General features: G+C 41.2%; 1 protein-coding gene across 2 annotated transcripts; it reads right to left on the reverse strand.

Annotated features, from left to right (window-relative positions):
• Positions 1-37: 37 nt before the first annotated feature.
• Positions 38-27,763, reverse strand: YY1 (YY1 transcription factor). Of its 2 annotated transcripts, XM_042799010.1 has the most exons (6): positions 26,793-27,763; positions 17,023-17,185; positions 6,435-6,495; positions 3,800-3,958; positions 3,265-3,335; positions 38-2,654 (listed from the first exon to the last, which is right to left on the reverse strand). In XM_042799010.1, exons 1-6 carry the CDS (start codon positions 27,487-27,489, stop codon positions 2,516-2,518), a joined length of 1,290 nt encoding a protein of 429 aa, XP_042654944.1. In that variant the 5' UTR covers positions 27,490-27,763; the 3' UTR covers positions 38-2,515. The 2 variants fall into 2 exon arrangements, with proteins under 2 accessions (XP_042654944.1, XP_042654945.1); XM_042799011.1 differs by lacking the exon at positions 3,265-3,335.
• Positions 27,764-27,956: the final 193 nt, after the last annotated feature.

The following is a 27,956-nucleotide window of genomic DNA, read 5'->3' on the forward strand; positions in this document are numbered from 1 at the left end:
CAATTATACTTTAAAAGCTTAAATAACTTACAGAGGCTGCTCAATGCAAGTATTTATTCATACTCAATATGGAATTAACTAGTTACAAAGCAAGATTTTTCATGCTACTAAGTGCTGCTACTTACACTCAGGAGTGTATTGAATGCTACTGATTTGAGGCCTAGATGAAAATTTTTCAGATCGCCATAAGCAGATGCAATATAACTAGGGGCAATACAAGTTTCAGTTTCCAGATAATCCTCAAATCAATATTTAACATAAATAATTTCGTCTCAAACTTATGTTCAAGGATGAAGTACTGACACCATCAAGGAATCTCTTTACCTTGCAATTCAATAAAATGGGTATCACTCTATGACATAGGAAAGCAAACTTCTGCGCAAGTCTAACACCACCATATATACTGTGTAAGAAAAAAATGTAAGGTCAGTTAGAACTAGACTGAACCGATTTTATTTCCTTCCAAAAAGAACAGACACTAATTTAACTGCATACAGAATTTAATTTAACTATAACTATACAAGTTTCAGTATATTGTCCTGTTCAAGAACTGCTTTTATATATATATATATATATATATATATATATATATATATATATAAAACCTGCCAAAATTCTAGTGCATACTTTATAATTAAATGCCTCATATTTCTTTCTACTCTTAAAATAACCTCATAGAGCTGCTGTGTTCAGCTTAACTTATATATGTATGAAAATTCCCTTGGTCTTAAGTGTAGTTTCATTATTACCCATCTTTTTTCCACTAACATCAAAACTGGACTCAAAACTAAGTTTTATGTATTAGCAATTAAAAATTTGATGAATCTTGTAAGAACAGAATTCAGAAAAATATTAACAGTTTTTACTATATTAAAATGTCACATCCCTCAAAAATAATACTTATGCATTTCTGTGCATATTCTTATGTTTATTAATCTGTCACATTTAACTATAGTATCTGCAAATTTCTTACTTTCAACACTTGAACAAATGAGTAGTAACCACTTCTAGTTAGACTGTCAAGTTCTCCAAGAACTCTTGAGTTCCTGTTTTGAAGTAAAAGGCGTCCAATGCGGCTCCAAGGGTTTTCATCATTATACTCAGTCAAACAAGTTAGCCAAAAGAAAAAAGACAATTTTCTTTTTTCTGGTACAAACACTCCAACTCTACTGTACCCCCACTTTCTATTGTTATTGCATTTAAACCTCCAAGATTCCTTATGTTGACTAAACAAGGGTGCCCATTTACTTATTTACTGTACTGTTTTACCTAGCTGCTGTCCAGGCACACTCAGAACTCCCTACTACACTGCCAAGTCTCCAAATCCACCGTTCCAGTTAATGGAAGTCTAAGTCACTCAAAAACAGAATTACAGTCAGCAATTCTGTTTAAGTATATCACCTGACATGGCATTATGCAATTTTATCACAAAACATTGTAATTGAATGCAAAGTAAAGGAAACTTGACTTTATTTAGCTTCCAGTTTCTGGGAGGTCAAGAGGAACTAGGACTGCTCTGGACAACAAAAGAAAATAGACTGTGCTTACAGATCATTTTCTGCCATATTCTTTCTTTAGGAGCACTGTTTTATTGTTGCCCTTTCTATTACATGGGATGTACATATTATCAGGTGTTAATAAAAGGTCAGTGCCTGTACAATACATTCTACAACTGAGCACCACTTTCTGTAACTGAACAGGCAAAGAAATTACACTGAACATCAGCATCTGGCAGTATTTCTCCAAAAAAAGTGACTAAAATGGGTTTAAATTGATTAACACTATTAAATCACATCTAATATTTGATACTACATGATTTCATTACAGCTATACGATACAATTATACAAAATGTGTTAACATCAAAGAATACAACCAAAATTAAGATAGCAAACAAAACCTATATAACTTTTTTTCTTTACAGGAAAATACTTTTGAAGTATGCATGTAACTGCCCATTCTTTTAAAGAAAATCTACCGCAAGCAAAGTTATCAACCTCCAGAGAAATCACACATAGCATTACCACGCATATCCCCAAAAAGTGTACAATATGCACACTTGGAAAATACAAAATTAAAAAAATTGTAAGCAACAGGTGAGCTTCATATTTATAAGAATGTGAAAAGAAGTCCAATTTTAGCACTGTTGTATAAAGAATTGTCTTTTTTGATGCAAGTTCATGAACTGACCCCTCCAGTTGGGGCCACACTTTACAAAACACCGCGTTCTTGAAACGGGATTACAGAGCAAGGTAGAGCATCTTAGCAACGTCACCTTAAAGTTTTTTTTATGTTTTTTTTTTTTTTTTTTTTTTGCTTTTTATTTACTACTTATCAAAACACGTCCTTTAGGTTTGTAGGGTTCTTTTTTTAAAATTCTTTCCTAGAAACAATATACAAAGGGGAGGCGTATTTATTTCCAATTCATACTCCTGTAAGACGCTTTGAGTTCAAGAACTTTCTCCTCCAACTTTCACTGGTTGTTTTTGGCCTTAGCGTGTGTTAAGATGTGAGATTTCAGGTTAGTTGATTGCGCAAACTTCTTATTGCAGCCATCAAATGGGCAAACATAGGGCCTGTCGCCAGTATGAATTCGCACATGTGTGCGTAAATTGAAGTCCAGTGAAAAACGCTTTCCACATCCTTCAAACGTACACTGTTGAAAGGAGAAGACATACTCCATTAGCTAACAAAATAGTACTCATTTCAGTCATCAGTTATAACAATATTCTTCTCTAAATCACTATACTGCACAAACATGAAGCTAGATGCTGAAGATTATTATAGGTGAAGCTGTGAGCATCACTTGTAAACTGCATCAAAAAATAAAATTAATATTTCTGTTTTTTTTTTTTTTTTTATCACAGTAGTGTAATCTATTTTCAAAGAGGGAAATAACTTCCAGCTTGCAAGCAAATCCTTTCACTAAAAACACCTTCTCTGCATCTGAAACAGTATTTTGCTACGCCTTACTAGAAAACAGAAACAATGCTTTTTGTCAGAATCTCCCCCTTTCAGTGGTAATTTGCAGAGATTTGGTCATTTTACTAGTTTGTATTCTAAACTCATCCTGAAAGTCAAGGTGCAGCATGTTTAGTGGTAAATACTTATATTTACTGCACAGCAGATTCAGCATACACATTTAAGTGAATGCCCGAAGACTGCAAGTGAAGTTTCTGAAACAATTTACTGAAAATAAATCAACAAAAAGTAACGTATCTTAAACATGTACTGGAGAACACAGATATGCTCAAGACTATGAATACCTGTAAAGAAGATTTATAAGGAGTGTCACATGAAGTAGGCAGGGGACCTCTGGTGGGAGAAGCTCACGTGACTTGATATGAATGGAAAGAGATTCAGTGACTACCATCATTTTGCTGAAAACTGATTAATACCTGATACTGAAAATTAGTATCATGAGTCAACTAAGCAAACAGCTCCAAGTCTCAGCTGACCACAACTGCTAAGTTGAAAAGATGAGGAGAAAGAGACATTTTCCTCATTCAATAGTAACTGCAGACTTCACCTTTTAAAGTGGGTAATTTTACATCATGTTTTGGAAGGTATCTCCCATGTACATACCATTTGCTAATTTCTAGCAAAAGCCCATGGAAATAGTTAAATGATAGCCTAATTAGCTTCAGGGGACTTACACTTTTTAAGGGCATCATTCAGTGCCTCATCTGATTTTAGAAAAAACATAGTATTCCCAGAGTCATATGGGAGCTAGGTTAGAGTTACAGTCTAAATATGTTCAGCAAATAAACTGTGGTACTTATGTCTGGAGGTTAACAATACCTGAAAGGGTTTCTCTCCGGTATGAACTAGCTGATGTCGCTTTAGTTTTGAGCTCTCCACAAAGGCCTTGCCACATTCTGCACATACGTGTACTCGAGGACCATGAGTGTGCAGATGCTTCCTCATGGCAGAGTTGTCCCTGAACATCTTTGTGCAGCCCTTAAAAAGAACAGTGAAACTCAATTAGTAGGTAAGTTAGTTTTGATAAAGAACGTTTTATCTGCTACAATACAAGCATTTAAAATGCTTTTATATCCGGAATACTTTCTTAAAAGTTGGCCCTGAAAAGGGGGCCCCTTACTTTAATTTAAATAAAAAAATAATACCAAGAAAACTAATCATTTGACAAGCTGACAAAAAAACCCCAAACCACAGATTAACCCACAAAACCGCAGTCCCAAACGAAAACAACCCCAAACCCTATCATCACTTAATATTATGAACCATGGGAAGTCAAATAAATAATAGGACAGTCTCATGGAAAAGATGCAGCTGATAGAAGCAAATTATAAAACAAACAAAAGCACTTACAGTTTCAGGGGAAAAAAAAAAAAAAAAAAAAAAAAAAGACAAAATGATAGTTCATGGATACCTATGGTATATTCTTCAGTGTGCTATATTCTGAGTACTACAATATAAGATACAGTCTCTACAATACCACAGATTATTCCCTAGTACCAATTTGTATGTGCACCACTACTTCCCAACATTCTGTCCTCTTCCTTCTCTGTCCTTCTCATTCCTGAGAAGAAATGGAGCAAGAGGGTGTCCACATAACAGCTTACAGAAACTACCTTGTCTATACTGGCAGCAGCAGATAGATCACTACAACCTTGGGGTGTAGAGACTGCCACTGCTTCTACAGTTTAAATCTACAAAGTGAAACTGGGCAACCAAAGAAGGTAGGAGAATCTCTGAGTTAGTGCCAACTTAACCTAAAAGCAAAAGATACTCACATTAACTCAGGAACAGCACCAGAAGTCCATGCTGCATCGACACAGGAATACTACCTTTGATTCCAGATTATACTTAAGCTAGCAAAGACCCGGGTCTCTCTTTACCTATTCTTTCTATACTACTTTTCACCTTTTAATGACACACAATAGATATCTATTATATATTTTATAAAATGTCTTCCTCAAGGTTCAAAATCCTTCATAAAATTCTATTAGCAGCTGCAAATTCTATCTGTACTCCAAGTGATGCTGTTTAAACTTGCATAAAACTAGGCTACCAACATCACTGTGTTATGAAGTATAAAATTCAACAGAACCTAAAGGAACATTAAATTGCTAATCTTAAATTCTTCAGGCATCCTCTTCAGATTTTTTTTTTTCAAAACTAATAACCACATTTAAATATGCCTTATTTCTTTAAAAAGGGAGAAATGCCACTTTCAGGAAGAGTTCTCTCCTAGGCACTAGAATTTCTTTGCCTAGTTTAGGAAGTGTTGTGCTACCATTCATTGCACATAACAGAACTGGGTGGGGCAAAGCAGCACCAAAATAAACATACCATCAACTTTTTTTACATTTATTTCAAAGTACCTGCTTGCCTCAGAGAAGCAGTTACATCCTCTACAGTATTTTTCTTTTTTAAACTGAAGTCACAAATGCACAAAGCCTAGAAACACTAGAAGAGAAAAAACGGAAAGACAGACTATTCTTTCTTTTCCCCTGATCAGATGAAGTTGAGGCTATGAAAAAGTAAATTAAAGAAATGAAGGCAGCATTCCTAGGTACTGTAAGGAGTAACTGTTCCTGTATCTCCACATACTATACTACAGTAAAAACATGACACTTGCAGAATGTGAAGAACTGGAAGTCAATATAAGCACAAAGAGGAATCCAGCAAATTCCTTAGACTATGGCTGTCAAAAAGAAGCCTTCTATTCATGCTTTCTAATGTGTACTATGAGCTATCTGCCCTGATTATTTGCTTAGGCTCACACTTATCTAGACCAGAAGTCAGCAAGATTGTATTTGTCTTTTTTCATTACAGACTATGTCAGCTAACAGAAGCTCTGCAAGAGCTGGATAATGCAATAAAGCTAGATGCTACCAATCTAGGTGACTGGCAACATTTATTCAAGACAGAGGATTCTCTGCTACCAGTGGGTCAGAATCACATCTCCAAGATGCCCCTCTCTCTCTTTCAAGACGACGCATGTTCCAGCTCTGTGGAATGTAATTCAAAGTCTTCCAGTAACACTGACTTTGGCATCTGCACCATAAATTGCTGATTCCTGATCTAGACTCCAAATCTGTCATAGTTTCCGAGCAGAGGATATATAGATCTTAGGAACGTACTTTGAACAGCTTTCAGAACATTCTTTCAAGTATGTATTCTTGGGTGGCAGGAAATCACAACAGTAAAACCAGCATGTTAGGGACTGTGCATCATGGTTACCAGAAGATTAGGGATGCACTAACCTTAAGACAAGGAATGGGAATAATATATTATTCATTGAAAGGTTTTTAAGGAAGCCTCTAAAGAATAATAACCAAAATACAATTAACTGAGTGTTGTCTATTAACAGTAAGATATTTTAGTTATTCATTCTCAAGAGAAAACATTAATATAAAATTCTGTTTTATAAATTACTACCTACTCAGAAGCTGAGCATTTCACTTACTTTGTGAGGACAGGCTATCGTTCGTGGCGCATCATCTTCTTTAATTTTTCTTGGTTTCATTCTTAAAGAAAAAAAAAAATATTAAAAAACATTAGCAGACAGCTCTTCTGTAATCACCTACATAATACACCGATTTATTTGATAGTATTATGTGCATCAGTAGTACTCAGTTTAATATTTTCAAAACCTTCATAATATTAACAGTATAATTTGGCATTTGGAAAGTTCAGCTTTTCCAGAAGGACCTCTCAAACACAGAATAAGACATTTAATACCACCTTTCTAGTCCTCTGAATATGTGGAAATAGAAGGTTTTTTTCTGACTTATACTATTTGTAATTAGGAGGTTTTGTCTGAAAACTATATTTTTGCTGTGCCAGTACTCATGTGGCCTATTTATCTTCACTTCCTCTCCATCCCTGCACCATGACATGAAAGACAGAGTAGCCTAAATCATTCTTCAGTATTTTCACCACACAAGACTTCAGAAGAAAACTACAGAAGCAGTGAAGGCAGGCAAGTTGTGGAATCTACACAGACAGAGTAGACATTCATCATAACCACAGAAACTGCAATTATTCTTACTTCAAGCTACTGTACACATGGATTCCACTCTTGGCAACTGACAAGGAATCATCTATTTACTCTTGGACACTGATAGGGATCTTCACCACTACTTTATGAGTGCCATTATTCTCTGTTGACTACACAAGGAGCCCAGTTGTCCTGGGTTGAGTGAGTGGTGGAGTTTTTTGGTGGCAGGGGAGGGGGCTATAGGAGCGGCCCCCGGTGAGAAGCTTCTCAAAGCTCCCCCAGCTCCACGTCAGCTCCACTTCTGTTTGGAAACTGAGCCCATCAGCTGCGCCTCTGTGATAACGTATTTAAGAAGGGACGTGGTGAGGAGCAGTGGGACTGGTGAGGAGGAGTTGCTGCAGCTGCATGAACACCAAGGTCAGTGGAGGAACGGAGGAAGAAAGGAGGGGGGAGGTGTGCCGGAGCAGAGACCCCCCTGTATCCTGTGGGGAGACGGCAGGGCGGCCCCCCCTGCCACCCATGGAGATCTACGGTGGAGCAGACATGGATTTATGGCCTGTGGCTTCTGCTTGGCATAATCAAGGTGCTGTGCCCGAAGAAGGCCAGGGTCTCGTGGGAAAAGGCAGCCCCGCTGCTGTAATTCAGCGCTGGGAGGATTGCAGCATGCGGGGGAGTCCCACACCAGAGCAGCTCGGGAAGGGCTGCAGCCGTGGGAGGGAATCCAGTCGGAGGAAGTTAGTGATCCATGACGGAGCAGTGTGGGGAACGCTGCGGCCTGTGGGAGGGACTCATGTTGGAGAAAGTTTGTGGAGGACTGTCTGCTGTGAGAGGGGGACCACGATGGAGCAGGAAGAACAAGTTTCGGACACTCCCCTCACTGACGATGAAGGAAGTGGCAGCACTGACTGCACCCCCCATTCCCTGCCCCTGCGCCACTGGGGGAGGAGGTAGAGATATCGGGAGCAGAGCTGAGCCCGGGAAGAAGGGAGGGGTGGGGGGAAGGTGTTCTCAAGATGTGGCAATGCTTCTCACTGTCCTACTCTGTTATGTGTTGTTAGTGTCTGTAATAAATGTATGTTCTTTTTTTCTTCCCCTAACGAGTCTGCCTTTTGCTTGTGATCGTAGGGGGGAATTTTTCCCCATCCCAGTCCTATCTTGAACCCCAAGCCTGGCTCTCTGTCCCTTCTCATTGCCAGAGGGGAAGGGAGAGAGAGCTGCTGCATTGTGGTTGGCTGCCAACCAGGCCCAAACCACAACACCAGTAAACTTGCATGTGTTAGGCATTTCAAATACAATAAAAGACCCTGTGAAAAATAGTGTTAGAACAGTCCTGCTGTAACAACCACCTGTCTGAATGTCAGAGAAGAGTCAGCTGTGTGGACACTATTCCGGGAAAGTGCACTGCACTTTTACCTATCTTTATTTCTCAAACCTGTAGTGGTGTCTTGAAAGAAAAATAAAAATCAAAAGAAATGGCTTATCTCCACCTTGTGACAGAGTTAAGTAAATGTAAATAAATGCACCTCATACAACTGGATATTCACTTAAATAAATAATGAGATTTTGTACATTCCAAAACCTTGCTGTAAATGGGAGCTAGTCTGTTTATGCAAGTTCCTGAATGACTTTTCCTGGTAATACAATACAAGATAGTTCTGTGTGACAAGGTAGCTACATATCATAGCTGTAAGTTAAAGAAAAGGTTTTCTGGTGTACTCTCTACTCTCAATTAAGCAGAGGTGATTGGCTTTAACTTAACAAAAGAATTAGAATAATCTGAATCACTATTCTTAACATTAAGAAGGAGCAGAGTCTGTTGCTATCCAAGACAGTTTTAATCCCCATGAGTTCAGTTCCTGAAAACAGCTATGGAAGAACAGGGATGAGGGAAGATATTTCCAAGTAATGCATACCTGTATTTTTTTACATGCATTAATAATTGATCTGAGATTAGCTACACAGCAACTTCTAAATGTTCAAAACAATTCCCAAGAGCTGTAGGGAAAATAATCTAGTATCTCTCCAATTTGACTACTTAAGCATTTGTTTCTTTGCAGGCAGGGTCCAGCCTTCTTTGGTACTGTCACATTCCTATGTGTATGGCTGAAATCTGCTGTTTCACAGGTGAGAGAGAACAGCAATGGAAGGCCTTGTGAGGCAACAGCAGTGAAAAACCTCCCTGAGAAGTCCTGGAGACTGGAGCCAGGAAAATGTCTATACAACTGCCAGTGCAGTCATGCGTGATGGAGAAGTCTCCTATGGCTCTGTGAGCTACTATTTGTCCCTCAAACAATCTGGCTCCTCTCAGTATTGCAGATGTAGCATCGTTCAAGTGGTCACATACAGACTGAAGCACCTGACAGCCATTTCACAAACACAACATCAAAACCCAAAGATTTGTTCTTTTTCTCTAAGTGGACACTTAGAAAACTCCTGATGGCTCAACATCTCCAGACTACACTGAACATGTACAGTGCTAATTGAAGAACACTGCAGTCTCCTGAAGGGTTAAAAATACAGATGTGACAAATATGGAAGCTGGAGAATATTCTATCCAACAATCACATCATTTACATTCTAACAGCTCCTAGAAGACAGGTGTGAGGTATCTGTGGTAACAAAGCAACTCTTGCACCATTGCCAGCGACACACTTAAACATTTCATCAACTTAAGGGCAGAAACATCCTGAACACAGCAAACTATCTGTTCCTGTAGACTAGCCTCTTTTTTATCTTAATCTTCCTGCTAACTTTTATTTTTTCAGGATTACCGACCAATTTAGGTGACTGTATTGATTAGATTTAATGTATATAATCCAACTGGAATACAAAATGATTGTACTGTGCCTAGTTTATGCAGCCTCTTTCAGTAAAGTATTAAAACCCTAAATCCAAACAAGTGATGGGATTAACTGACTGACTGACTGCACTCTCGGGTGAGGTTCTACACACACACACGCTTTCTTACAGTACCCCTACAGAAATCTTTCAACTATCCTTTGCATGGGATTCTCCTTATTATGTTGACACAATTTTTACAAGGGAAAAGGCACAGAAATGAGTATCTGTCATGCCAAAATGGACACACAGAAGAGTGCTTTAACAAGACAGGACATGAGAGAACACAGTGGCATAGTTTACTGTGATTAGTGAACACCCTTAGGGGACAAAGCTGGTGCCAAAAACACTTCCTTTACTTCTCACTCTATCAACTTGTTAAATGTCTGCCAAGTCACTTCCCCACTCCCAAAAAACAAAGCAAAAACCTCCTAGTCTCAAGATCTGTGTCCATGACATCATCAGAATGAATAAACCCACTATTGTTCTGAAGACTTAATTGACCACCTGTAAAGAGAGAGACTAGACAGAAAAGGAATCACTAACAAAAGAGGTGGTAAACAGCTTTAGTGGGCAGCACCCATGCTTTTTACACCTTGTGTAAGATCCCACTGATCATGATAGTAAATCTTATTCCTGTCTCCTGTCTTGCCTCTGATATTAAGTCAATCTCTGAGAAAGAAATGCTGCAACAGTGTCATCTGTAACAGGCTGCTGAAGCAGCGAGAGGGAAAATACGCTGGCCAGTGCAGTCAGGAAGCTTGAGTAACTAAATCACAGCAAACCCGGATGGTCAGACATGGGACAGCCTGGGGCTTCAACATACACCTTACACGTTTCAGTTCAGTGTCTGAGCAGGCATGTAACATTATGAGTGTCCACTCTGGAATAAGCTGATTTACTAATTTTCAAGCTTTGTTTCTAAAGGAGTATCAACCCAGCAGTATACCTGAATGTAAAAACCTTTAGTCCCTATTGACTACAAAATGACAACAAAATTTAGCTAATAAAGGGGCAGATTTTAAATATTTCCATTTCTCTTGGAAGTATGGGAAGTGGACAATTTAAGATTAAAATGCAGAATAGCATTGTGTGTACGTACAGGGTTCTACAGGAAAGCAAACTATTCAACAAAACAGAAGGAGACACTTCAACAGGAAGAGGCAGCGAACAGTGTCCATATTATATCTCAGTGCAACAGGCAGCACGAAGCTGCTAGGCCCTTTATATGCTCGGATTAAAGCCATGAGGCCAGGTACACCACAGGCACAACTACGACGTATTTTTGTCAAAAATGTCATCTTGCTCACAAAGCTGTGGAATCCATATGGACAATCACTCAAAGAAGAATTTAAAGACTTACATATTCAAAATGTATTAGAAAAAAGATTTTGGTCTTACTTTAAAATTAACTTTCTGCAAAAGGAGACCAGACTAGAACCTGGGCTGTTCATCTTAATTACACAGTTGCAGGTAGCTCTTGCTGGTGGTTAGACTTTTGGCTCCCACCCAGTAGAGCATCTCTACCAGCTCCGTCCAAGTTTTCTTAGCCTGAAATATTAACCAAAAACAGAACTCTAACATATACGACTACTTAAAACAACTACAAACACACACATTAATACCTGGGTGGAACTTCTGAAATGGCTACCTTTGCAGAAAGTCAATTTACATGGCAAGACCAGAATTTTCATTTCTGCAGTGAGTTTGTATGGGCCATGCCTAGTAGTAGCAACGGCAGAGTAGTTAACTGCAAAAAACTAACAAGTGTACCTTTCAGATCAAGGTACTGGGACACTGAAATTACAGGCTACATCTGTTAACTTGTATGGGGAGGGGTGGAGGGAGAGAATGGGGGACAGCAGAGGGAGCAGGAGGGTGTGCAACCCAACAGCTTCACAGAATGAGATCCATAAAAGCACACTGTCTTATCCATGCATAAAAAAGACTGCATGGAATCACAGGTATTAGACCACTCAGTTCCTCAAAATAACTCTGTCACTGTGCAGTATTAGAAAGTAACAGCTAACTACCTTTCATCTACCCAGATGAACTGAAAGAACTGTACCTTGACAGAACCAATCCCCACCCCAAGCCTCTGTCGACCTCCACAACCTGTTGTCTTCTACATAGATCCAATTTTAAGAGTTAGACACAGAAATAGGGATAAAGCTAGGAATAAAGGAAATCTGTAAGTCAAAAACCAAACAAGAGTATAGGATTTCTCCCTTGTTTCATCATTTCCCTTTTTTGCCTGTTAAAATTCTGTGTTCTCACATCCTCTCTTCTCCCTCCATATATAAATCTAACCTAAACAGCATTATTCTCTCGGGCAACTTCTTTGACACATCCTAGAGGTCTCTGATGGCCAGCAGTGATCTTCACCCATGCTGATGACCACATCCCTAAGAACAGTTAGAAGAGGAAATTATTTTCTATCAGCAGTGTTGCTGCCACTTCTGATCTGTTCCCTCACTCTGCCATTCCCTTTGTACTGACCCGTTGAGGCACAAATAACATAAGTGTCATGGTCTTATGCTGCTGCAAGAATTCATTTGTGCTGAAGAACTCAAACTGGCTAGACTGGCTTTTGGATAAACACACAAAAGGGGAGTGGTGTTAGGTGTCCTAGGAATCTCACTACAACCAAAGAGCCCACAGCCAGTGTCTTACCATGCTTTGGTCACAGTTGGGTAGGAAAATGTCACAAGAGGGATCTCTTTACCTCCAAGATTCTAGCAAAAATAATTACTCATTTTGTTCCAGTTATGAAGAATAACATAGGTGTAAACAGAGAGTGACCTTTGCAGTGTGGTACAGAACAAGAGGTTTCCCCTCCCCTAGAAGAACACTTTGGATAAAACAATTGTCAGTATACTGCCCTTTAAGCTCTCTGTAACAAGAGCAAAACCAATACAAAACCTTATAAAGAGGCCTAAGTCATAAATCTAGATGACCAGAATGCTTTGTTACTTTTAAGAAGGGTGCCCAATTTCAAACTTTAATGCAGTTTCCTCTCCTTTGTTTTCTATTCATTTTGTAAAGTGGATAAAAAGTATGGGCAGTCCTCACAGTGGCTGTTTCAGAGAAGCTACTAGCAAGAGCAAAAGATAAAGCCACAGACAGTGAAATTTTTACCACTAGGACACATTACTGTGCCAGTTTCCCAGCTACAGTATATTCCTCTCTTATTTCTTAGTTTTACTGATGTCTGTATTCTGCTGACTTTGGCCAGTTCAGTCATGTATCTGTCTGGAGGGTAAGTGGGAGGGAGAGGGCAATCAGCAATATCCTTTTTAGTGGCTTTGTTTGAGGGAATTTGCCATGTGCAACAACTAGAAATATGTCTGACACTTCGCCAAGCTTTTATCACCAAGCAGTTACGACTTATTCACAGCTAACTAAAGAATTACTTATAATCAATTTAGATGTGGATGAAATATTTTATTTCACCTGAAGGGATTTCCCACATCCCAGTCAAAGGTATCAAATCTGAACATGGTAATTTATTAGGTTTTATTTTTTTCTGAGTAGATCATTCACAACTAACGTTTCACATTCTAATATGATTGCATAAGAGTAATCCACAATTATTTTTTTAATCATATTTTTAAAGCATAGTAGAGAAAATGCATGAGTCCTACAATAGAACAAAGTAATTTGTAAATGGAAATAAATTGCCCAACCAGGTATAATTTATGGTCATTCATCTATGCATTACTGAACATGTCTTAATGTTCTGATACAGCTTGTTTATTCACAGTGTTTTCAATAGTTTTAGAATGTGTAAAAGCCTTTCGAGTTAAAACTAAGAGTTCCAGTTAAAGGATCCGGATTCCTGCTACATGACTCAATGACAAATGCACTTAAAGAAGTGGTGAAAGGCAGCTGAATCACAAGAGGCAGTATAACTGCTCCCTCTGCTAGTGCCACCTAGCTGCTGAGCAGCAGTGGTGTCTGTTGAATTTGCTGAATTACTAGTTTGTTTTTTTTTTTTTAAAAAAAAGGGCTGCAGAGCTACAGAGGACTTTAAACATCAAGTCCACCCCTGTCTTATCTCTCACTAACCAGATCATGATCAGAACTCCAGAATTTTGCCAGAAACCTGTTACTGCTAGAATTCACACTTTGCCCATTTAAACTTAACCTCAGAACTTTGTTCCTAAGAATCAAATGTCTCAACCAATTTACCCTTAATCAAAATAAGTTGCATGGTTATGAACACTGAATCTAGCCTGGTTTTGAGTAGCTAATTCCTACAAATGTATAGCAAGATTCTTTCAATTACCTTAATGAAAACAGGAATGCAACCCAACGTAACTTGCTCTCAACTGCACAAAATACACTTAGCATACAATTTTATTAGCCAGTTCATGTTTCCTTGTACGTGGACTGTGCACAATTCTTTTTCCAAGTCATCAAAATACAGATTTGTTATTCAAAACCTTACAGCACATGAAGCTACTAAGGTTAAAAGTACCAGTTTCAACTTCACATGCGGCTCAAAGTTTTCAGAATACAGATATTGAGAATTTCAAAATTCTAAATTGTAAAGCAACCAGCAATGCTTGAAACTTTCAGAGAATTTTACACTAAATAAACACATTATTTTAGCATAGACAACTGTATTCTTAGAACCTCCGAACCCAATTCCAGTACATGTAAACCCAGTTTTACCGCACGCAGCAATCTATGAGTCCCTTCAACCTGCTTCACTGAAAGAGGACCAAGACCATAACAACCAATATTCAAATTCTAATACACCCATATTCTTCAGCCTCAGCTATACACAATCATTTAAGATCTAACATACAACTAACAGTTTTCTTTTTCATTTTCTTTTCTTTTTCTTTTTTTTTTTTTTTTTTTTTTTTTTTTAAGTAGGACTAGAAATTTGACAGACATCAATTCTGATCGAGAAATCAAAAAAACCTTTCTTAAAACAGAAGATGTTTGCAGTTTTCACATACACAATTAAGCTATCAGAACAATTCTTTGGAGGCTTTGAGCAACTTGGGGCTATTTGCTCAAGGTGACGTCCCCCCATGTTGCTTACTCCACCACCATATATTTGTCCTATGACTGAACAGGATTACACTGTACCTGCTGTACAGGAATACAGTAGCAGAAAAGAGACTGTACACACAGAACTCAGTATTTCCATCACCTGATACAAATTCTAGTTCTAGAACTTCCTGGAACATTCTACCATGAATAAAAAAAAAAAGTGGTAATTGTAAATTACTGCCTGCTGCCACTATTCTCTCAACAGAAAACTAACCCTAAGATGCATTACGTTTTACAATATTAAGAAATATGATGGCAGATCTTATAGAAAGAATCTGATCATTTCAAAAAGCCCCAATTCTGCAACCATTTCAAGTATTCAATCTGAAGAAAAAAAATATTCAGTATTTGCATGGAGAATATCCTATGAAAACCTATTTAAACTTCCCAACAAAAGATAGCTTTTCAGTACTTAAATATTTAATAGAATTGAAGGTTTCAGCATGTTTTAAAACAACTGAGAATACCATTCTAAGCACATGACAAGCAGAAATATATAAGTAACATCTTAGAATTAGAACACTATGTGCACTCAGAGTATCACAAACATTTGCTTTCTCAAAAAAAATATTAACTTTTCAGTAGGTCTCAGGAAAACATGATCATTTTGATCAACAATAGTAAAACAAGTAACAACAGTATCAATAGCTAGAACCACCCACCACTGTAGATAAAACCTGCTTTTCAGTTGTTCATGACGCATTTTTATACATTTCCAGATCAAGTAGCCCGAAGCAGAGAGCAAGCCCTGCAAAACTATCTTACTAGAAGCCTTCAAAATCCATAATTCAGTGGCTTTACAGAAAATAATTGTGGGACAAGGCTGTGCTGGCAACTCTCTGGTATAAAAATACCGAAGAGTAACAGAACAAGCTTGTAAAAGGCAGCAAGATCAAAGAGGTGAAACGAGTAGATTCACAAACTGGATACCAAGATCCACCTAACCGAGATGCCATATTAGAACTTGTCTCAATGGTCCCTGCCATCTAGCAACTAGCAGAAAAATCCAGTGGTGTAAAAAGAGAAAAAAGCAAAACTTTTTTTTTTTTTCCCCTCTATTAGCTGTCCAAGGAAGAGTAAGAGCATCTGACCATCCACCTCTAAGTGTTGGAACTGGGCACCAGAGCTCTGAAGAACAGCCAGCTGCTAAGAAAATGAAAATGAGAGTAGCTTCATACATATGTTTTGCTTTCAACATGAGAAAGACCAATTATAGCAGCTGCAGGAAGATAACAGTTGTGCTCAAATATTTGGAGACACCAGCATTAATGCTGCCCAGGTGCTAAGTGGAGGAGTATGCCTTTGGTAATTACAAACACATACACAGAAAGAAGTGGTCCAAGTAAACACTGCAAAGGCAACCCTAATGCCACAGCTTCCAGGTGCCACAGCTAGCCTCTCCGGTGGCCTCACGGTTGCCATCTGGTGGCCACTGGCCACCCTGAGCCCAGGGCTCTGCGGATGGAGCAAGGGAAGAGACACAGGACACTTTCAGTACTCCCCCATAGAAAAAACAGCTCCTGTCACTTCACCTCTATTTGAAAGTGAAAGTCACCTTGTAACTCAGGTCAACGTACTGATATGTACACAAGTGACAGTTCTGATTCACTAGAGGAAAATCGAAACAGTATAATTACCAATTGTGGAACTGCAATTATCACTGGCACCTGAAAGTGCATGACACATGATTAAAAAAGTTTGAGAGCTAGAGCCTAAGAATTAAGAAGCCGTTATAAGAACAGTAAGGGGCTTTACTAACAAAATATTGTAGCCTAGCTTTCTTGTACTGAACAACCTGAATGCGGCATTTCATTTATAGGATCCTTTGGTGCTGAAGAACCTAGGGCTACTCACATGAAAAGTATGTTCTGTCATGTCAAAGATGCAGTCTATCGATGTGTTTAGGTCCTGTCTTACCCAACAGGAACAAAAGACCAGAAGTCATTGAAGAAGTCACTGCTGAATATAACCCCCAGTTATTTTAACATTGTATCAGCTATTGTTCTGAATTAAGTCCCTTGTTTTAGAAGATGATTAAGTGGAACAATAAGCCATGCTAAACCTACCATTTATTTTGCCTAACAGTTTTCATAATGAAACCACTGAATATAAAACCATTTTAGTTTAAAGATCCCTTCTTCCTACTTACCTAGCAAATTCAGCCAGTTGTTTGGGGTCTGAGAGGTCAATGCCAGGTATTCCACCAGGAGGAAGTTTCTTCCCTGTCATGTACTCTGAGTAATCTGGAGGAGAATTCTCTCCAATGATCTGCTCTTCCACCACTGTTTCATGGTCAATATCTTTTTTATCATCTGAAATACACAAAATACTGAATTCAATACATACTAAGAATCAACACAGCATATAAATTATTAGGCTGCATCTCAATATAAATCCACTATTGCTGCACACTTAAAAGAATACACAGCACTTCCAGATTTCCACACTAATTGTAAAGAGCAAAAAGACATCCACACAGTTATAGCATGAACACAGAAAGAACACAGTGGGTGAGAAAAAAAAAAAAAGGCAGAAGTTGCATATCTACTTAACACAAATAAGGAATTAAGTAGAATAATTCTATGAATGTTGGCTGCATTTGAAAGACAATGCACTTTTCCTGAAACAATGCCTAAATGTTTAATTCCCCTTACCTCTTCAAGACTAACCTTCACCATACTCACTTTGGATCTCAACACAGTTGGTAACAAACTCCTCCTATCAGAGGAGTGGCAGATACTTACCCTAAGATGTTAGGACTACTGATCTTTACTTCAGAGTCTTCAGACTCCCTTGACCTTCAACAGAAGTGTCATGGAGGGACAAGATATTTAAAAATAACTGCTAATGGGCTTCAGTACCTGCCCATAAAATTAAAGTTTTTCAACACTTGCAGACAGGTCTGAAAGAAATCAAAAAACTAAATAGTGTGTTTCCCTCCCAAGGGGGCTTCTTCCTTCCATGACAAAGGCCAGCCTGAGCTCTTTCTCACTCTACTATGTAAACAGCAGACAGGGATCACTCAGAGCTTTGATCCACACACAAGTTAAGATACTGCTATTTTATGGGCTCTAGAGCCCCTCCTATGGATTTGTGTTCAAGGACTGCAGTGAAATCAGGTGGAAGACCTGCTGTTGCTGTCTACTCACATTCTGACCTGTATGCCAAGGCACAATGTTTTCTCTCTCCTCTTGCTATTTTATAACAGAAACCAGAGAGACACAAAGACCAAATGGAAACATCCACATATGCTCCTCACTGCGGTGCTCACACCAGCAGGAAGACAGACACAGCACTTCTCCTGCTTTCTGCCCTCAAATGCACCTAAGACAGCAGATGTATATATGGTTGTAACTACTCAGCTAAATATTAACTAACTTGTCGCTACACTACTACTCCTACTCTGTGTATGGGGAACAGATTCTCCAAATCACTTTATACACAAGAGGCTTTACAAAAATAACAGGAAGCTTTATTTTACAGGTAGTGTTTAAGAAATGGAAACACAAGGTGGCAGGACAGAAATAGCATTTCACAAATTAAAAAATAAATTAAAAAAAAAATAGTAAAACATATGGCAGGAAACAAATGAGACAATGTTTTTCTTTTTTTTTTTCCTAAACAGAAACACAGGAAATAACATTATTCATTACTCAGTAACTTAGGTTAAGAAATAGAAGAGAAGGCATATGCAAATAAAAGAAATATACTAGGGTCAAATTTCTATTCAGTTTGTAATGCCTGCTTTTAATGTTTGCCACCGAGCTATTTCTAGAAATGTTACTGCTAGTTTGGGGCTTAATTTGATCTACCAGATCAAATAGCAGTTCATGTACATGTTCCATGGTGAAAGAGGAAAAGAGACTCCAACAGTGCAAAGGCAGAAGTGTTAATAAGAAAATACTATCTGCAGCATTAAACTGGAAATAAACTACAAAATTGACTATTTGAACAATTTTTTAATTCTAATCTAGTTTCCCACTTACCACATTACCTTTCAGTCTTTACCAGTGCTTTAAAGAAAGCAACTGAATTTACCTTAAGCAAGGATTATATGGTAAATTTTATAGCACTTGCAGGCATTACAAATTCAAGTCAATAAATCTCCAATTTGGCAACAATTTGTTCTCCCAAACAGAAGCTTGAGAAGAGATATTTTGCAATGCCTACACAGGCAGAAAAGACATTATGAAGCTCAGAAGAGCACAGAACTTCTGGAAAGCTAAAAGTGACCTTCATGCTGTAGACTAGCATGAAACCAGCTGCCTTCAATGTAGCCATTTCAACAGCTAGCCAGAACTTCCAGTTTGACTGTTCGATGACATTCATATAACAGAAACAAGTTTTCATTTCCTGCCTCAGATCAGATGCATGAGTCAACAGGGAAATTTTGTATACATTCCTTAAGATCTTCTTTCCTTCCCTAGCAGAAAGGCTCACTATTCCACAATGCTTTCTTGTTATTTGAGGGCCAAACTGAAAGTCAGCCTTCAGTGCCTTTATTTCCCAAAGGTCCTCCAATAGAAATCAGCTATTCAATTCCACAAGCTATTAGAGTAAAACATAAAAAACTATGAACATATTGTTTTGACACAGCAGAAAATAAGAGAAAGTATCACTTCATAGATTGACAGTTATGTGAAACTAACAAACAATCAAATTTTCCTATACCAAAAAACTGTATCTCTACAGCAGCACATACCTGCAGTTTTAAAAACTAATTTAAACCAAGACAACAACACACAAAACAGTTACCTTAAAGTGTTATGTCAGGCTAACATCCCTCAAGATAAAAGGCCTGGTTCACACCAAAAGTCAAATACTTTTTCACAAGTAGCAGCAGACTTCGGTAGCTCTTTAATATCCAGACCAACCTAGTTACAGACCATCCCATGACATTATCAACTCATTGGGAAAAGAGAACAAAAACACACAAAAAAGCCAAACACACTTCTTTGAAAGAAGTTTGGAAGAACTTTACCAGTGTCCTCTGTGCAAATTTATCCCAAGTTTATTTGTGATCCCTACCAACCTGGACTAGGCAGCTCAAAGTTTGGAGGTGAAAGTCCAAGCAAACTTTCACTCAGGCTGACAGGTTAACCAATATTCTCACTGCAAACAGGGCAATTTGACTGCTTGATGTTTTCTGCCTTCAAGCAAGTCCTGATGTCCACTATATTCAAATTACTTCCTCCTTTTCCTCACATGAAGGATCAGAGAATCAAACATACCACATCCAAAGCAAAACAAAACACAAGCCTGGAGTTCTAGTGACACCTCTGGAAAAGTACAATACAAATAAGGCATACTAACTGTGTGTAGTTTAGGCCCATGCCAAGCTAATCTGGATGGCACCCATGAAAGCTAAATACAGACAGAGCCATGAAGTCAGTCAGGAAAAGGAAAATAACTGCTATATATTATCTGATCTGCTTTGTTTTGTCCCTTAAAGTCACTTGACAGTACAGCAGACTTGAATATAAGGCATTCTGCTTAAATGTATATTTAGCACTATTCTTATAGATCTAATGCAGCTTTCTGTAAGGAACGTGGAACACGATTTTAGTCCATCATCTGAAAGATATTGACTATCTGAATGCATGTCAGTTAGTTAATCACTTTATCTTCACAAAAACAAGCACTACCAGTCACTGCAATAGCTCAGAACAATACTGATCTGTTTTATAAAGCTGTAACATACCTATTTGTTAGAGACACCACAGATATCCCCCCCAACATCCTTCTGCACCAAATTATATCAAGATATATACTTAGTCTAAACTGGGCTGTTCTATGTAGCTATTTACTAGATACAAACAAATCTTTGTGTTCAATGTCCTTCCATTTGCACTTCTCTCATATATGGGCAATACACACCTTGAACTGGATTCACTTCTGCATTTTACCCAGCCATGTCTTTTGACTACCACCTAAAACATATTTCTACTGGTAAAATAACCAGAAGTTTTAAGAATACCAAGCCCGAGAACCAAATGAAGTAGGAAGAAGCCAGATTACTGTGATAAAACTAGGTAACTGTAGATTCCATGTAACAGATCAATGACAAAACATGGTAGAATCTGTTTCCCAAGACTTTATCTATTACCTTTGGCTCTTATTACCATGCTTTCTCCATCTCTTGCAGTCCTTCTGCTGCACAGAAAATCCATCCACCTCAGAAGCCCAATATTTCATGCATTTCAAGAATAGTAGCTAGCTCCAGCTGACATGTCTGGAGCTCCCCTGCTTTACAAGATGACCCCCTTAATTCTCAACCCAAGAAGCCCTGTCAGTATTTCTGCCACTGTTATGCCCAATTTTAGTCGTTGTACTCTACTTCTAGATCCCTAATTCTCCAAGCCATCATCCTCCTCTATTACAGAGCAGGTAGAACATGTTACTCAACCAGGGAGTGCAAAAGAGAACTCAGAAGGTAGCAAAGGAATGAGACCTAATCCTATAGCTTACTCCCCAAGGTACCAAGTTAAAAGACATTCTGCTTACCAGCTAAAAGGATGAACAACATTTAAGCATAAATTTTCCTCTTATGATCACACAGTTAAACACATTTGGTTTTAGGAACAGCTGAAATGCAATTACACGATAAAGGATGTACTCATCAACTGCGCAGTACCAAGGCACTGTGGTAACAGCTTCGTTATTGCTACCACGTTGCAATCTCCTCAGGCGAACTAGTTCCTTGGTCATGTTTGGAGGCAAAGAACCATAATTACCTTGTTAAATAATACAGTTATTTAGCAGACACTTCTGAATGTTAAATTCCATTTTGCACAGTGTGCCATTTTTTAACCTAACTGGCTGCTAGGTTACTTTCCCTCTGATATGCCTTGCACACAGATGGAGAACAGGTTCTTCTTTCCCTGTCACCCATCTTTTCTTTCACACCACTGAGACATGAACTGACAAAACCACTGCATATATCAATAGTCATCATCTGACTTCAACATTTGTGAGACACTGTGTTGAAGCACTATGACCTTCTGAATCATCTGTACAGACGTGACAAGGACCTCTCGGGAAAGGATCCGATAGCAAGTTAGAGGATTCTAGTTTGAAGTAAGGCTAAAGAGGCAACTTAATTGAAACATTCCAAGTGGTGAACCACATTCATGTATTTAACTTTCAAAACTGGAAAGATATTTAAAACACCTGCAGGAAAATATCTACCTTATCCTCTAAGGTTCAATGGCAAAAATGTCAGGGCAGACTCAATGCCTATGCCTATGGATAGCAAAAGCCTATACCGCTGTCTTAATCAGAAACAGATTATGATCTTAATATTTTAAAGGAACCAGACAATCACTTTCTGCCTACATTATTAAAAATTTTCATATAAGCAGCTCATTACCTATCTGTCATCCCAAAGAATTTTGGCCATCCTTGATACAGGCCCAGAACTGAACTAAATGACTTATCTATAATTTATACTACATAAGACAACTGGTCAGATAGCAGTTAATTACTTTTTTCACCCCTGCAACCCGATGAAGTCAAATGAAAACTCTTCTATTTTTATTAAGACATTAAAATTTTTTTAAGAGGTTTTGAAAAACCTTCTAGAAACCTAACATGAACACCCCAAGTTTCCACATATGGGTCCACAGCACAGGCTTCCTGAATGATCAAGGTTCATTTCAAAACCACACACATAGCTTCTGCATCTTTGTCCTTCCCATCCAGGAGCAGGATATTTGAGCACTTTATCATCTGTGGGCAGTGTTTAGTTTGGTTGTGCTATTTCAGCCCTAAACTTTCAGACTACCTATGCTAACAATAATAGTTTAAGCCAACACCTATTTCAGGTCTGAAATCTTGACAGAGCCAAGACTCATTACCTATAAGCAGATGTAGTTACACTAACACATTTTCCCCCCTCAAAATTAAGCCCCCGCTGCTTGAAATTCCAGCATTTGGTGTAGCCAGTGTTTCAGCACCACCTTCCCAAATGCTCCTGCATCTAAGAATCAGTTTTGCAAGCAGAATTTGACAAAGTGATTTCTAATGATCCTTCCCCTACCCCCATCACTATTGTGTACCCAACCTGGAAACACTCACTAAAGAGGTTGATTCAAATTGAATCTAGCAAAGGCACAAATAAACTCCACTTCATAAAAACAAATTTTCCTAGTACAAACTGGGGTGTCTCACTTGGAGAGCCCATTAACAATAGACAAATTTCTAAATCCATTACAGGATACCCCACTGAAAATAATAAGGATAGATATCAGACTGTATAGAGAAAACACACTACCAGGAACATTAAAGTATACACCGTATACACCTCTTCAACCCTTTCAGAAAATACAACACCTTTGTTCAGTTCCTATTTTCACATGTGAAGAAAGACAAATAATTCCATTCCGAAGATCTGGAAAGGTAATCTGGACTAGAACAAAGCATTCCTACTTCAAACTGAACACTTTAATTAAAGTAATCATGGGTCACAAGTTTGATATCACCATAGATACCAAAGTGATAAGAGAAGTTATTGTAAGTCTAAACCGTTGCCAACAACAGTACTGCAACTTCTAAGTAATCGCTTAACAACACAAGGATTGAGTAGTCCCCTTTAATCACACTGCTATATATTTCACAGATTATTTCTACACATTTCAAGAGGTGCTACCAGACATGTTATGCTCATTTACGGACAAAGATTTATGGTTGGCTAAATTTGGTACCACCCGTGAACAAGTTAATATAGCAGCACTAGAAAACAGTAACAAGGAATTAATTCACATTGTCTTCCCACACTGTGGTGAGCAAAGTGCCCTTGTTCCCAATTCAAATACCCATGAACAGCAATATAGGGCTCATTGTTTTATCTTGATGCATGAGCTTATTTACTATTCATCTCTCGATAAACTTTTTGCTAAGCATTTAAACCAGTCAATTACATCAGTGTCCAAGCAAGTCTTTAATTATGTCAAAATACAGAGGAAAAAGTACTATCTTTGTTCAAAATAAAGTATGCCCGATTTTGCAGGGAAACTTTAGTACACCTACTCTTTTGCAAGCCAGTAGTTTGTTCTTGGTACGTTTTTTTTTTTTTTTTTTTCCTCCCCAGTTGTGCTTCTTTTGAAATTTTTCTGGCAACCATTCCCCCACTAAAATTTCAGAAAACAGACAACAAACCCTCAGCATTTGACCACTTCAGACAACTTCTATAACATTCGATAAACTATTTAAGAGGCATAAAAGCCTATCCAATAGGCTCAGTAAAATTTCACAACACTCTTAACTGAGCAGGTTATTACCAAAGGCTGTTTGAAGCTGGGGGGTGTGCAGAAGGGTGGTGCGTGCACGCATGTACCCAGGGAGAGGACGCCAAACTTTAATACTTTTCTTTCACCTACATATTTTGTGATTTTGCTTTTGGAAGGCTTTTTTGGCATTAGAGTCAAGTCAGATTAGGTATTCTGCATCATGGATATGAGTTGAATGTAGCAATGCAATTCAATCTCCAGTAAATTAGAAGTGGGTATCATTCCCATCATGAGCTTGCATGGTCATGCTCACAAAGAACACCACCACTGAAATCAATAGGGCTACCCTGATCTAAAAGTTGTGTATGCAGGAAGAGAATCAAGTGTATTGATTATACACATGCTTCACTTCAGTCAAGTAATAATCAGCATGCAGAAGCTCTAAGGAAGCATCCTATCTGGCACTCTGAATTGAGTGCAAATGCATGCTAGAAATTGTCAACTGATCTCAGTGAGGTCCTGTATCCTGCCAGCTCATGAGTCATACATCCACTTGCATTCAACTATCTTAGGTAGCTTCCACAAACAAGAATATATTAGTTTCCATTATATTTTTTCTTTCTTGGATGGGCAATCTTAAGGAAAAAACCCACTGCAAGTGGATTTATTCAGGTTTCATATAATGATACACAGAAGCATAGAGAATCCCATTCTACTACACAGTATTTGGGAAACTCTTCCTCTTTTCTGTTCATCAAGAAGCAGGGGATTTTGATCAGACTCGTTGGGCTGTCAAGCAACTATATAACAGAAGTGTCATATACGCTGTCAAGCTTGCTAAATAATCACCTATATTTAAAAAGAGAGTAAAAAACAGAACTACCATTCTTTCCGTCTTTTCAGACAAGTGAATTCAGCCATCCAATACACTTTACCTTCAACACTGCCCTTTCTGACAACTACTGGTCATTCACAAACATCAGAGAGGAAACATTTTAGACTACATCAGAAGCTTAAAGAGTATTTCTTACTAAACTCCTTAAAAATTCAAAAGAGCACGAAAATTATGATATGCAAGATAGATTACCAACCTACCATTCAAACACCACACACCAATTTAAATATTACATGAACTAATACTATTTGACTATTTTTTTTTTGCACATTTCCATAACTTTAGCACAGAACTGACCACAGACCCTAGCTGCCAGCAGTATTTTTTGTAAAAAAAAAAAAAACAAAAAAAAAAAAACAAAACAAACCCAAACCAAACGCCTTAATGTGCCACAAGTAACACTTTTCTGCTGACTAAAAACTCTTCCCCCTACACACACACATATTTTTAAGGAAAGGATCAGAAAATCGTGTCAGATAGAATAAGCGGGCAGGGCAGGCGCACGTCGGGTTTATTCCAAGTCCCGCAGATACTAAACACCTTCACAGTATTCCCTTTAAGAGACACTCCCCCCAAAAAAACCCAATTCCTCAAAAAGCCCCTATGAAATCTCACACAACACAGCCTCCCAGCGCCTATTTAAAGCTCTACACCTAGCCGAGGAAAAGCTGAACGCTCTCCAGCAGACGCTGCTCCCTGGCTCCCGGGGCCGGGCCCTGCCCGCGGGGCGCTGGGGCCACCCCTCCCGCCCGCCAGCCCCCGCGTCCTGACAAGGGGATGCCCGAAAGGCCGGCTGTTTGTGGCCGCCCCCTCCGAGCCCGGCGGGAGGGGCGGGCAGCCCCCGCGGGGGCGAAGAGGCGCTGCCTTCCCCCCGCAGCACCACTGGCTTCGGGCGGGAAGGCGCCACCCACGGCCCGCCCGGCTACCGCAGCGGCCCGCCGCCGGGCGGCCCACCGCCGCCGGGCGAGCTGTGAAACGGTATTTCGGGGAGATGGCCGTCCCCAGGCTGGGGGAAGCCGGCGGGACGGGCGGCGCTGGGGCGGGCAGTTCTTCTTCCCCCGCCTCTCCCCGCCACATAACGGTCACGGCCCGCAGCACACGCCTCATCCGGGTCCGCCGCCCGCGTTCGGCATTAAAATGCGGCCCAATGGGGCCGCAGGTGCGCGGCAGCGGCTGAGGGAGGCGGGAGGGAGAGGAGCGGCAGGCGGGGAGCCGGGAAGGCAGCAGCGGCCGGGGACGAGAGGCGGGCCGGGGAAGCGGGGGGGAACGAGGAGGAGGCGAGAGGGCGGCGGGAGGCGGCGGCCGGGGGAGGGAAGGGCGAGGGGCAGGCGTGGAGCGGGCGGCGGGGAGCGGCGGCGGCAGCGGGGCGGGGACGGGGGGGGGGGAGAAGCGAGGAGGCTGGGTTCGCCCCGCACCCTGTGCCCGCCCGCACACCCCGCCTCCCCCTGCTGCAGAAACTACGCCATTGCGGCCTAGTCCTGGAGCCAGCGGCGCGCTGCCTGCCTCCCTCTCGCACCCCCCTCCCCCCCCCCCGCCTCCCTCAGCCGCCGCCATCTTGGCGGCCGCCGCCATCTTTCCTTCCCCCCGCCGGAGCCGGGCAGGAGCAGCGGCGGCAGCAGCGCAGACCCCGCCATCTTTTCGGGGGAGCCGCCATACTTGCCCTGGCGATGAACATGGCGGCGCCCATCACACACATCAAAACATGGCCTCCCTTCAAAACAAAACTGTCCGAGGCGAACCGGGCGGCCGCCGGCGGGGCCCGGGGCCTGGGGAGGGAGGGGTCCAGCGCGCACTTACCCGAGGCCCACATAGTGACCGAGAACTCCCCCTCCAGGGTCTTGATCTGCACCTGCTTCTGCTCCCATTTCCTGCCGCCGCCGCCCTCGGCCCCGCCGCCGCCTCCCCCGCTCAGGTAACTCTTCTTGCTGCTCTTCTTGCCGCTGCCGCCCTTCTTCACACGGCCTCCGCCGCCAGCCGAGGAGGAGCCGCCGCCTCCGCTCTTGCTGCCGGCGGCGGCCACGGTGACCAGGGTCTGCTCAATGTACTCGTCCTCCCCGGCGGGGGCCGGCACCGGGATGAGGATCTGGTCCTCGAAGCCGTCGTCGGCCCGCAGTCCGTCCGAGTCGTCTCCCCCGACCACCTCCTCGCGGGTCTGCACCAAGATCACCTCCTGGTGGTGGTGGTGCAGGTGGAGCTGTCCCCCGCCGCCGCCGGCCGCGCCGCCGCCCGCCCCGCTGGGGTCCCCGTCCGAGACCAGCGGCTGCAGCGCGATCATGGGCTGGTGGTGGTGGTAGTGATGGGGCGGGTGGTGCGGGCCGCATTCCTCGCAGCACTCGTCCTCGTCCTCCTCTTCCTCGTCCTCCTCGCCGCCCACCACGGTGGTCTCGATGGTCTCCACGGGGATGGTCTCCACCTCGATCTCGTGCAGCTCCACGATCTCGGCCGGCATCTCCGAGCCGTCCGTGGCGATGTACAGGGTGTCTCCCGAGGCCATGGCGGGGCGAGGCAGGGGGAGAGCTCCGCGGGCGGCGAGGGGGCTCCGGTCCGCTCCCCTCGGCGGATGGTGGTGCTCGGGCTCCTCTCGCTTCCCCTCCTTCTCCTCCTCCTCCCCCTTCCACACAAACACCAGCTCCTCACAGCCAGCGAGAGGGAGGGAGGGAGGGAGGCAGCCAGCCGCCAAATCCCGGCTACGCTCCCTCGCGAGACTTCCGCCGCTGCCGCCGAGACGGACCCCAGCCCCGGGAGGCCGCTGCCGCCGCGGCCCGCCACTCCCACTGCCCAGCGGCCAATCGTAGAGGCCGCTGCGCCCACGGCTGGCCCAGACGAGCGAAGCAGCCTGTAACAGCGCGCCGTGCCGCAGCGGCCCGCCCCCGGCCGCTGCCGTCGGCCTATCAACGAGCGCTGCGAACGTGGAGGGCGCCACCCGGCGCCGATCAAGCCAATCGGTCCGCGGCCGTGTCA

Source organism: Tyto alba, unplaced genomic scaffold (genome assembly GCF_018691265.1).
Source record: "Tyto alba isolate M040663 unplaced genomic scaffold, T.alba_DEE_v4.0 Super-Scaffold_29, whole genome shotgun sequence".
NCBI lineage: Eukaryota > Metazoa > Chordata > Aves > Strigiformes > Tytonidae > Tyto > Tyto alba.

Bases quoted from the DNA above. Each gene is read 5' to 3' on its own strand.
- YY1 (XM_042799010.1), bottom strand. From the start codon at position 27,489: ATGGCCTCGGGAGACACCCTGTACATCGCCACGGACGGCTCGGAGATG. The intron at 17,186-26,792 runs GTAAGTGCGCGC...TGTGTATTTCAG, and splicing joins GGTCACTATGTGGGCCTCGG to ATGATAAAAAAGATATTGAC. The intron at 3,959-6,434 runs GTAAGTGAAATG...GTTCTTTTTAAG, and splicing joins CGATAGCCTGTCCTCACAAA to GGCTGCACAAAGATGTTCAG.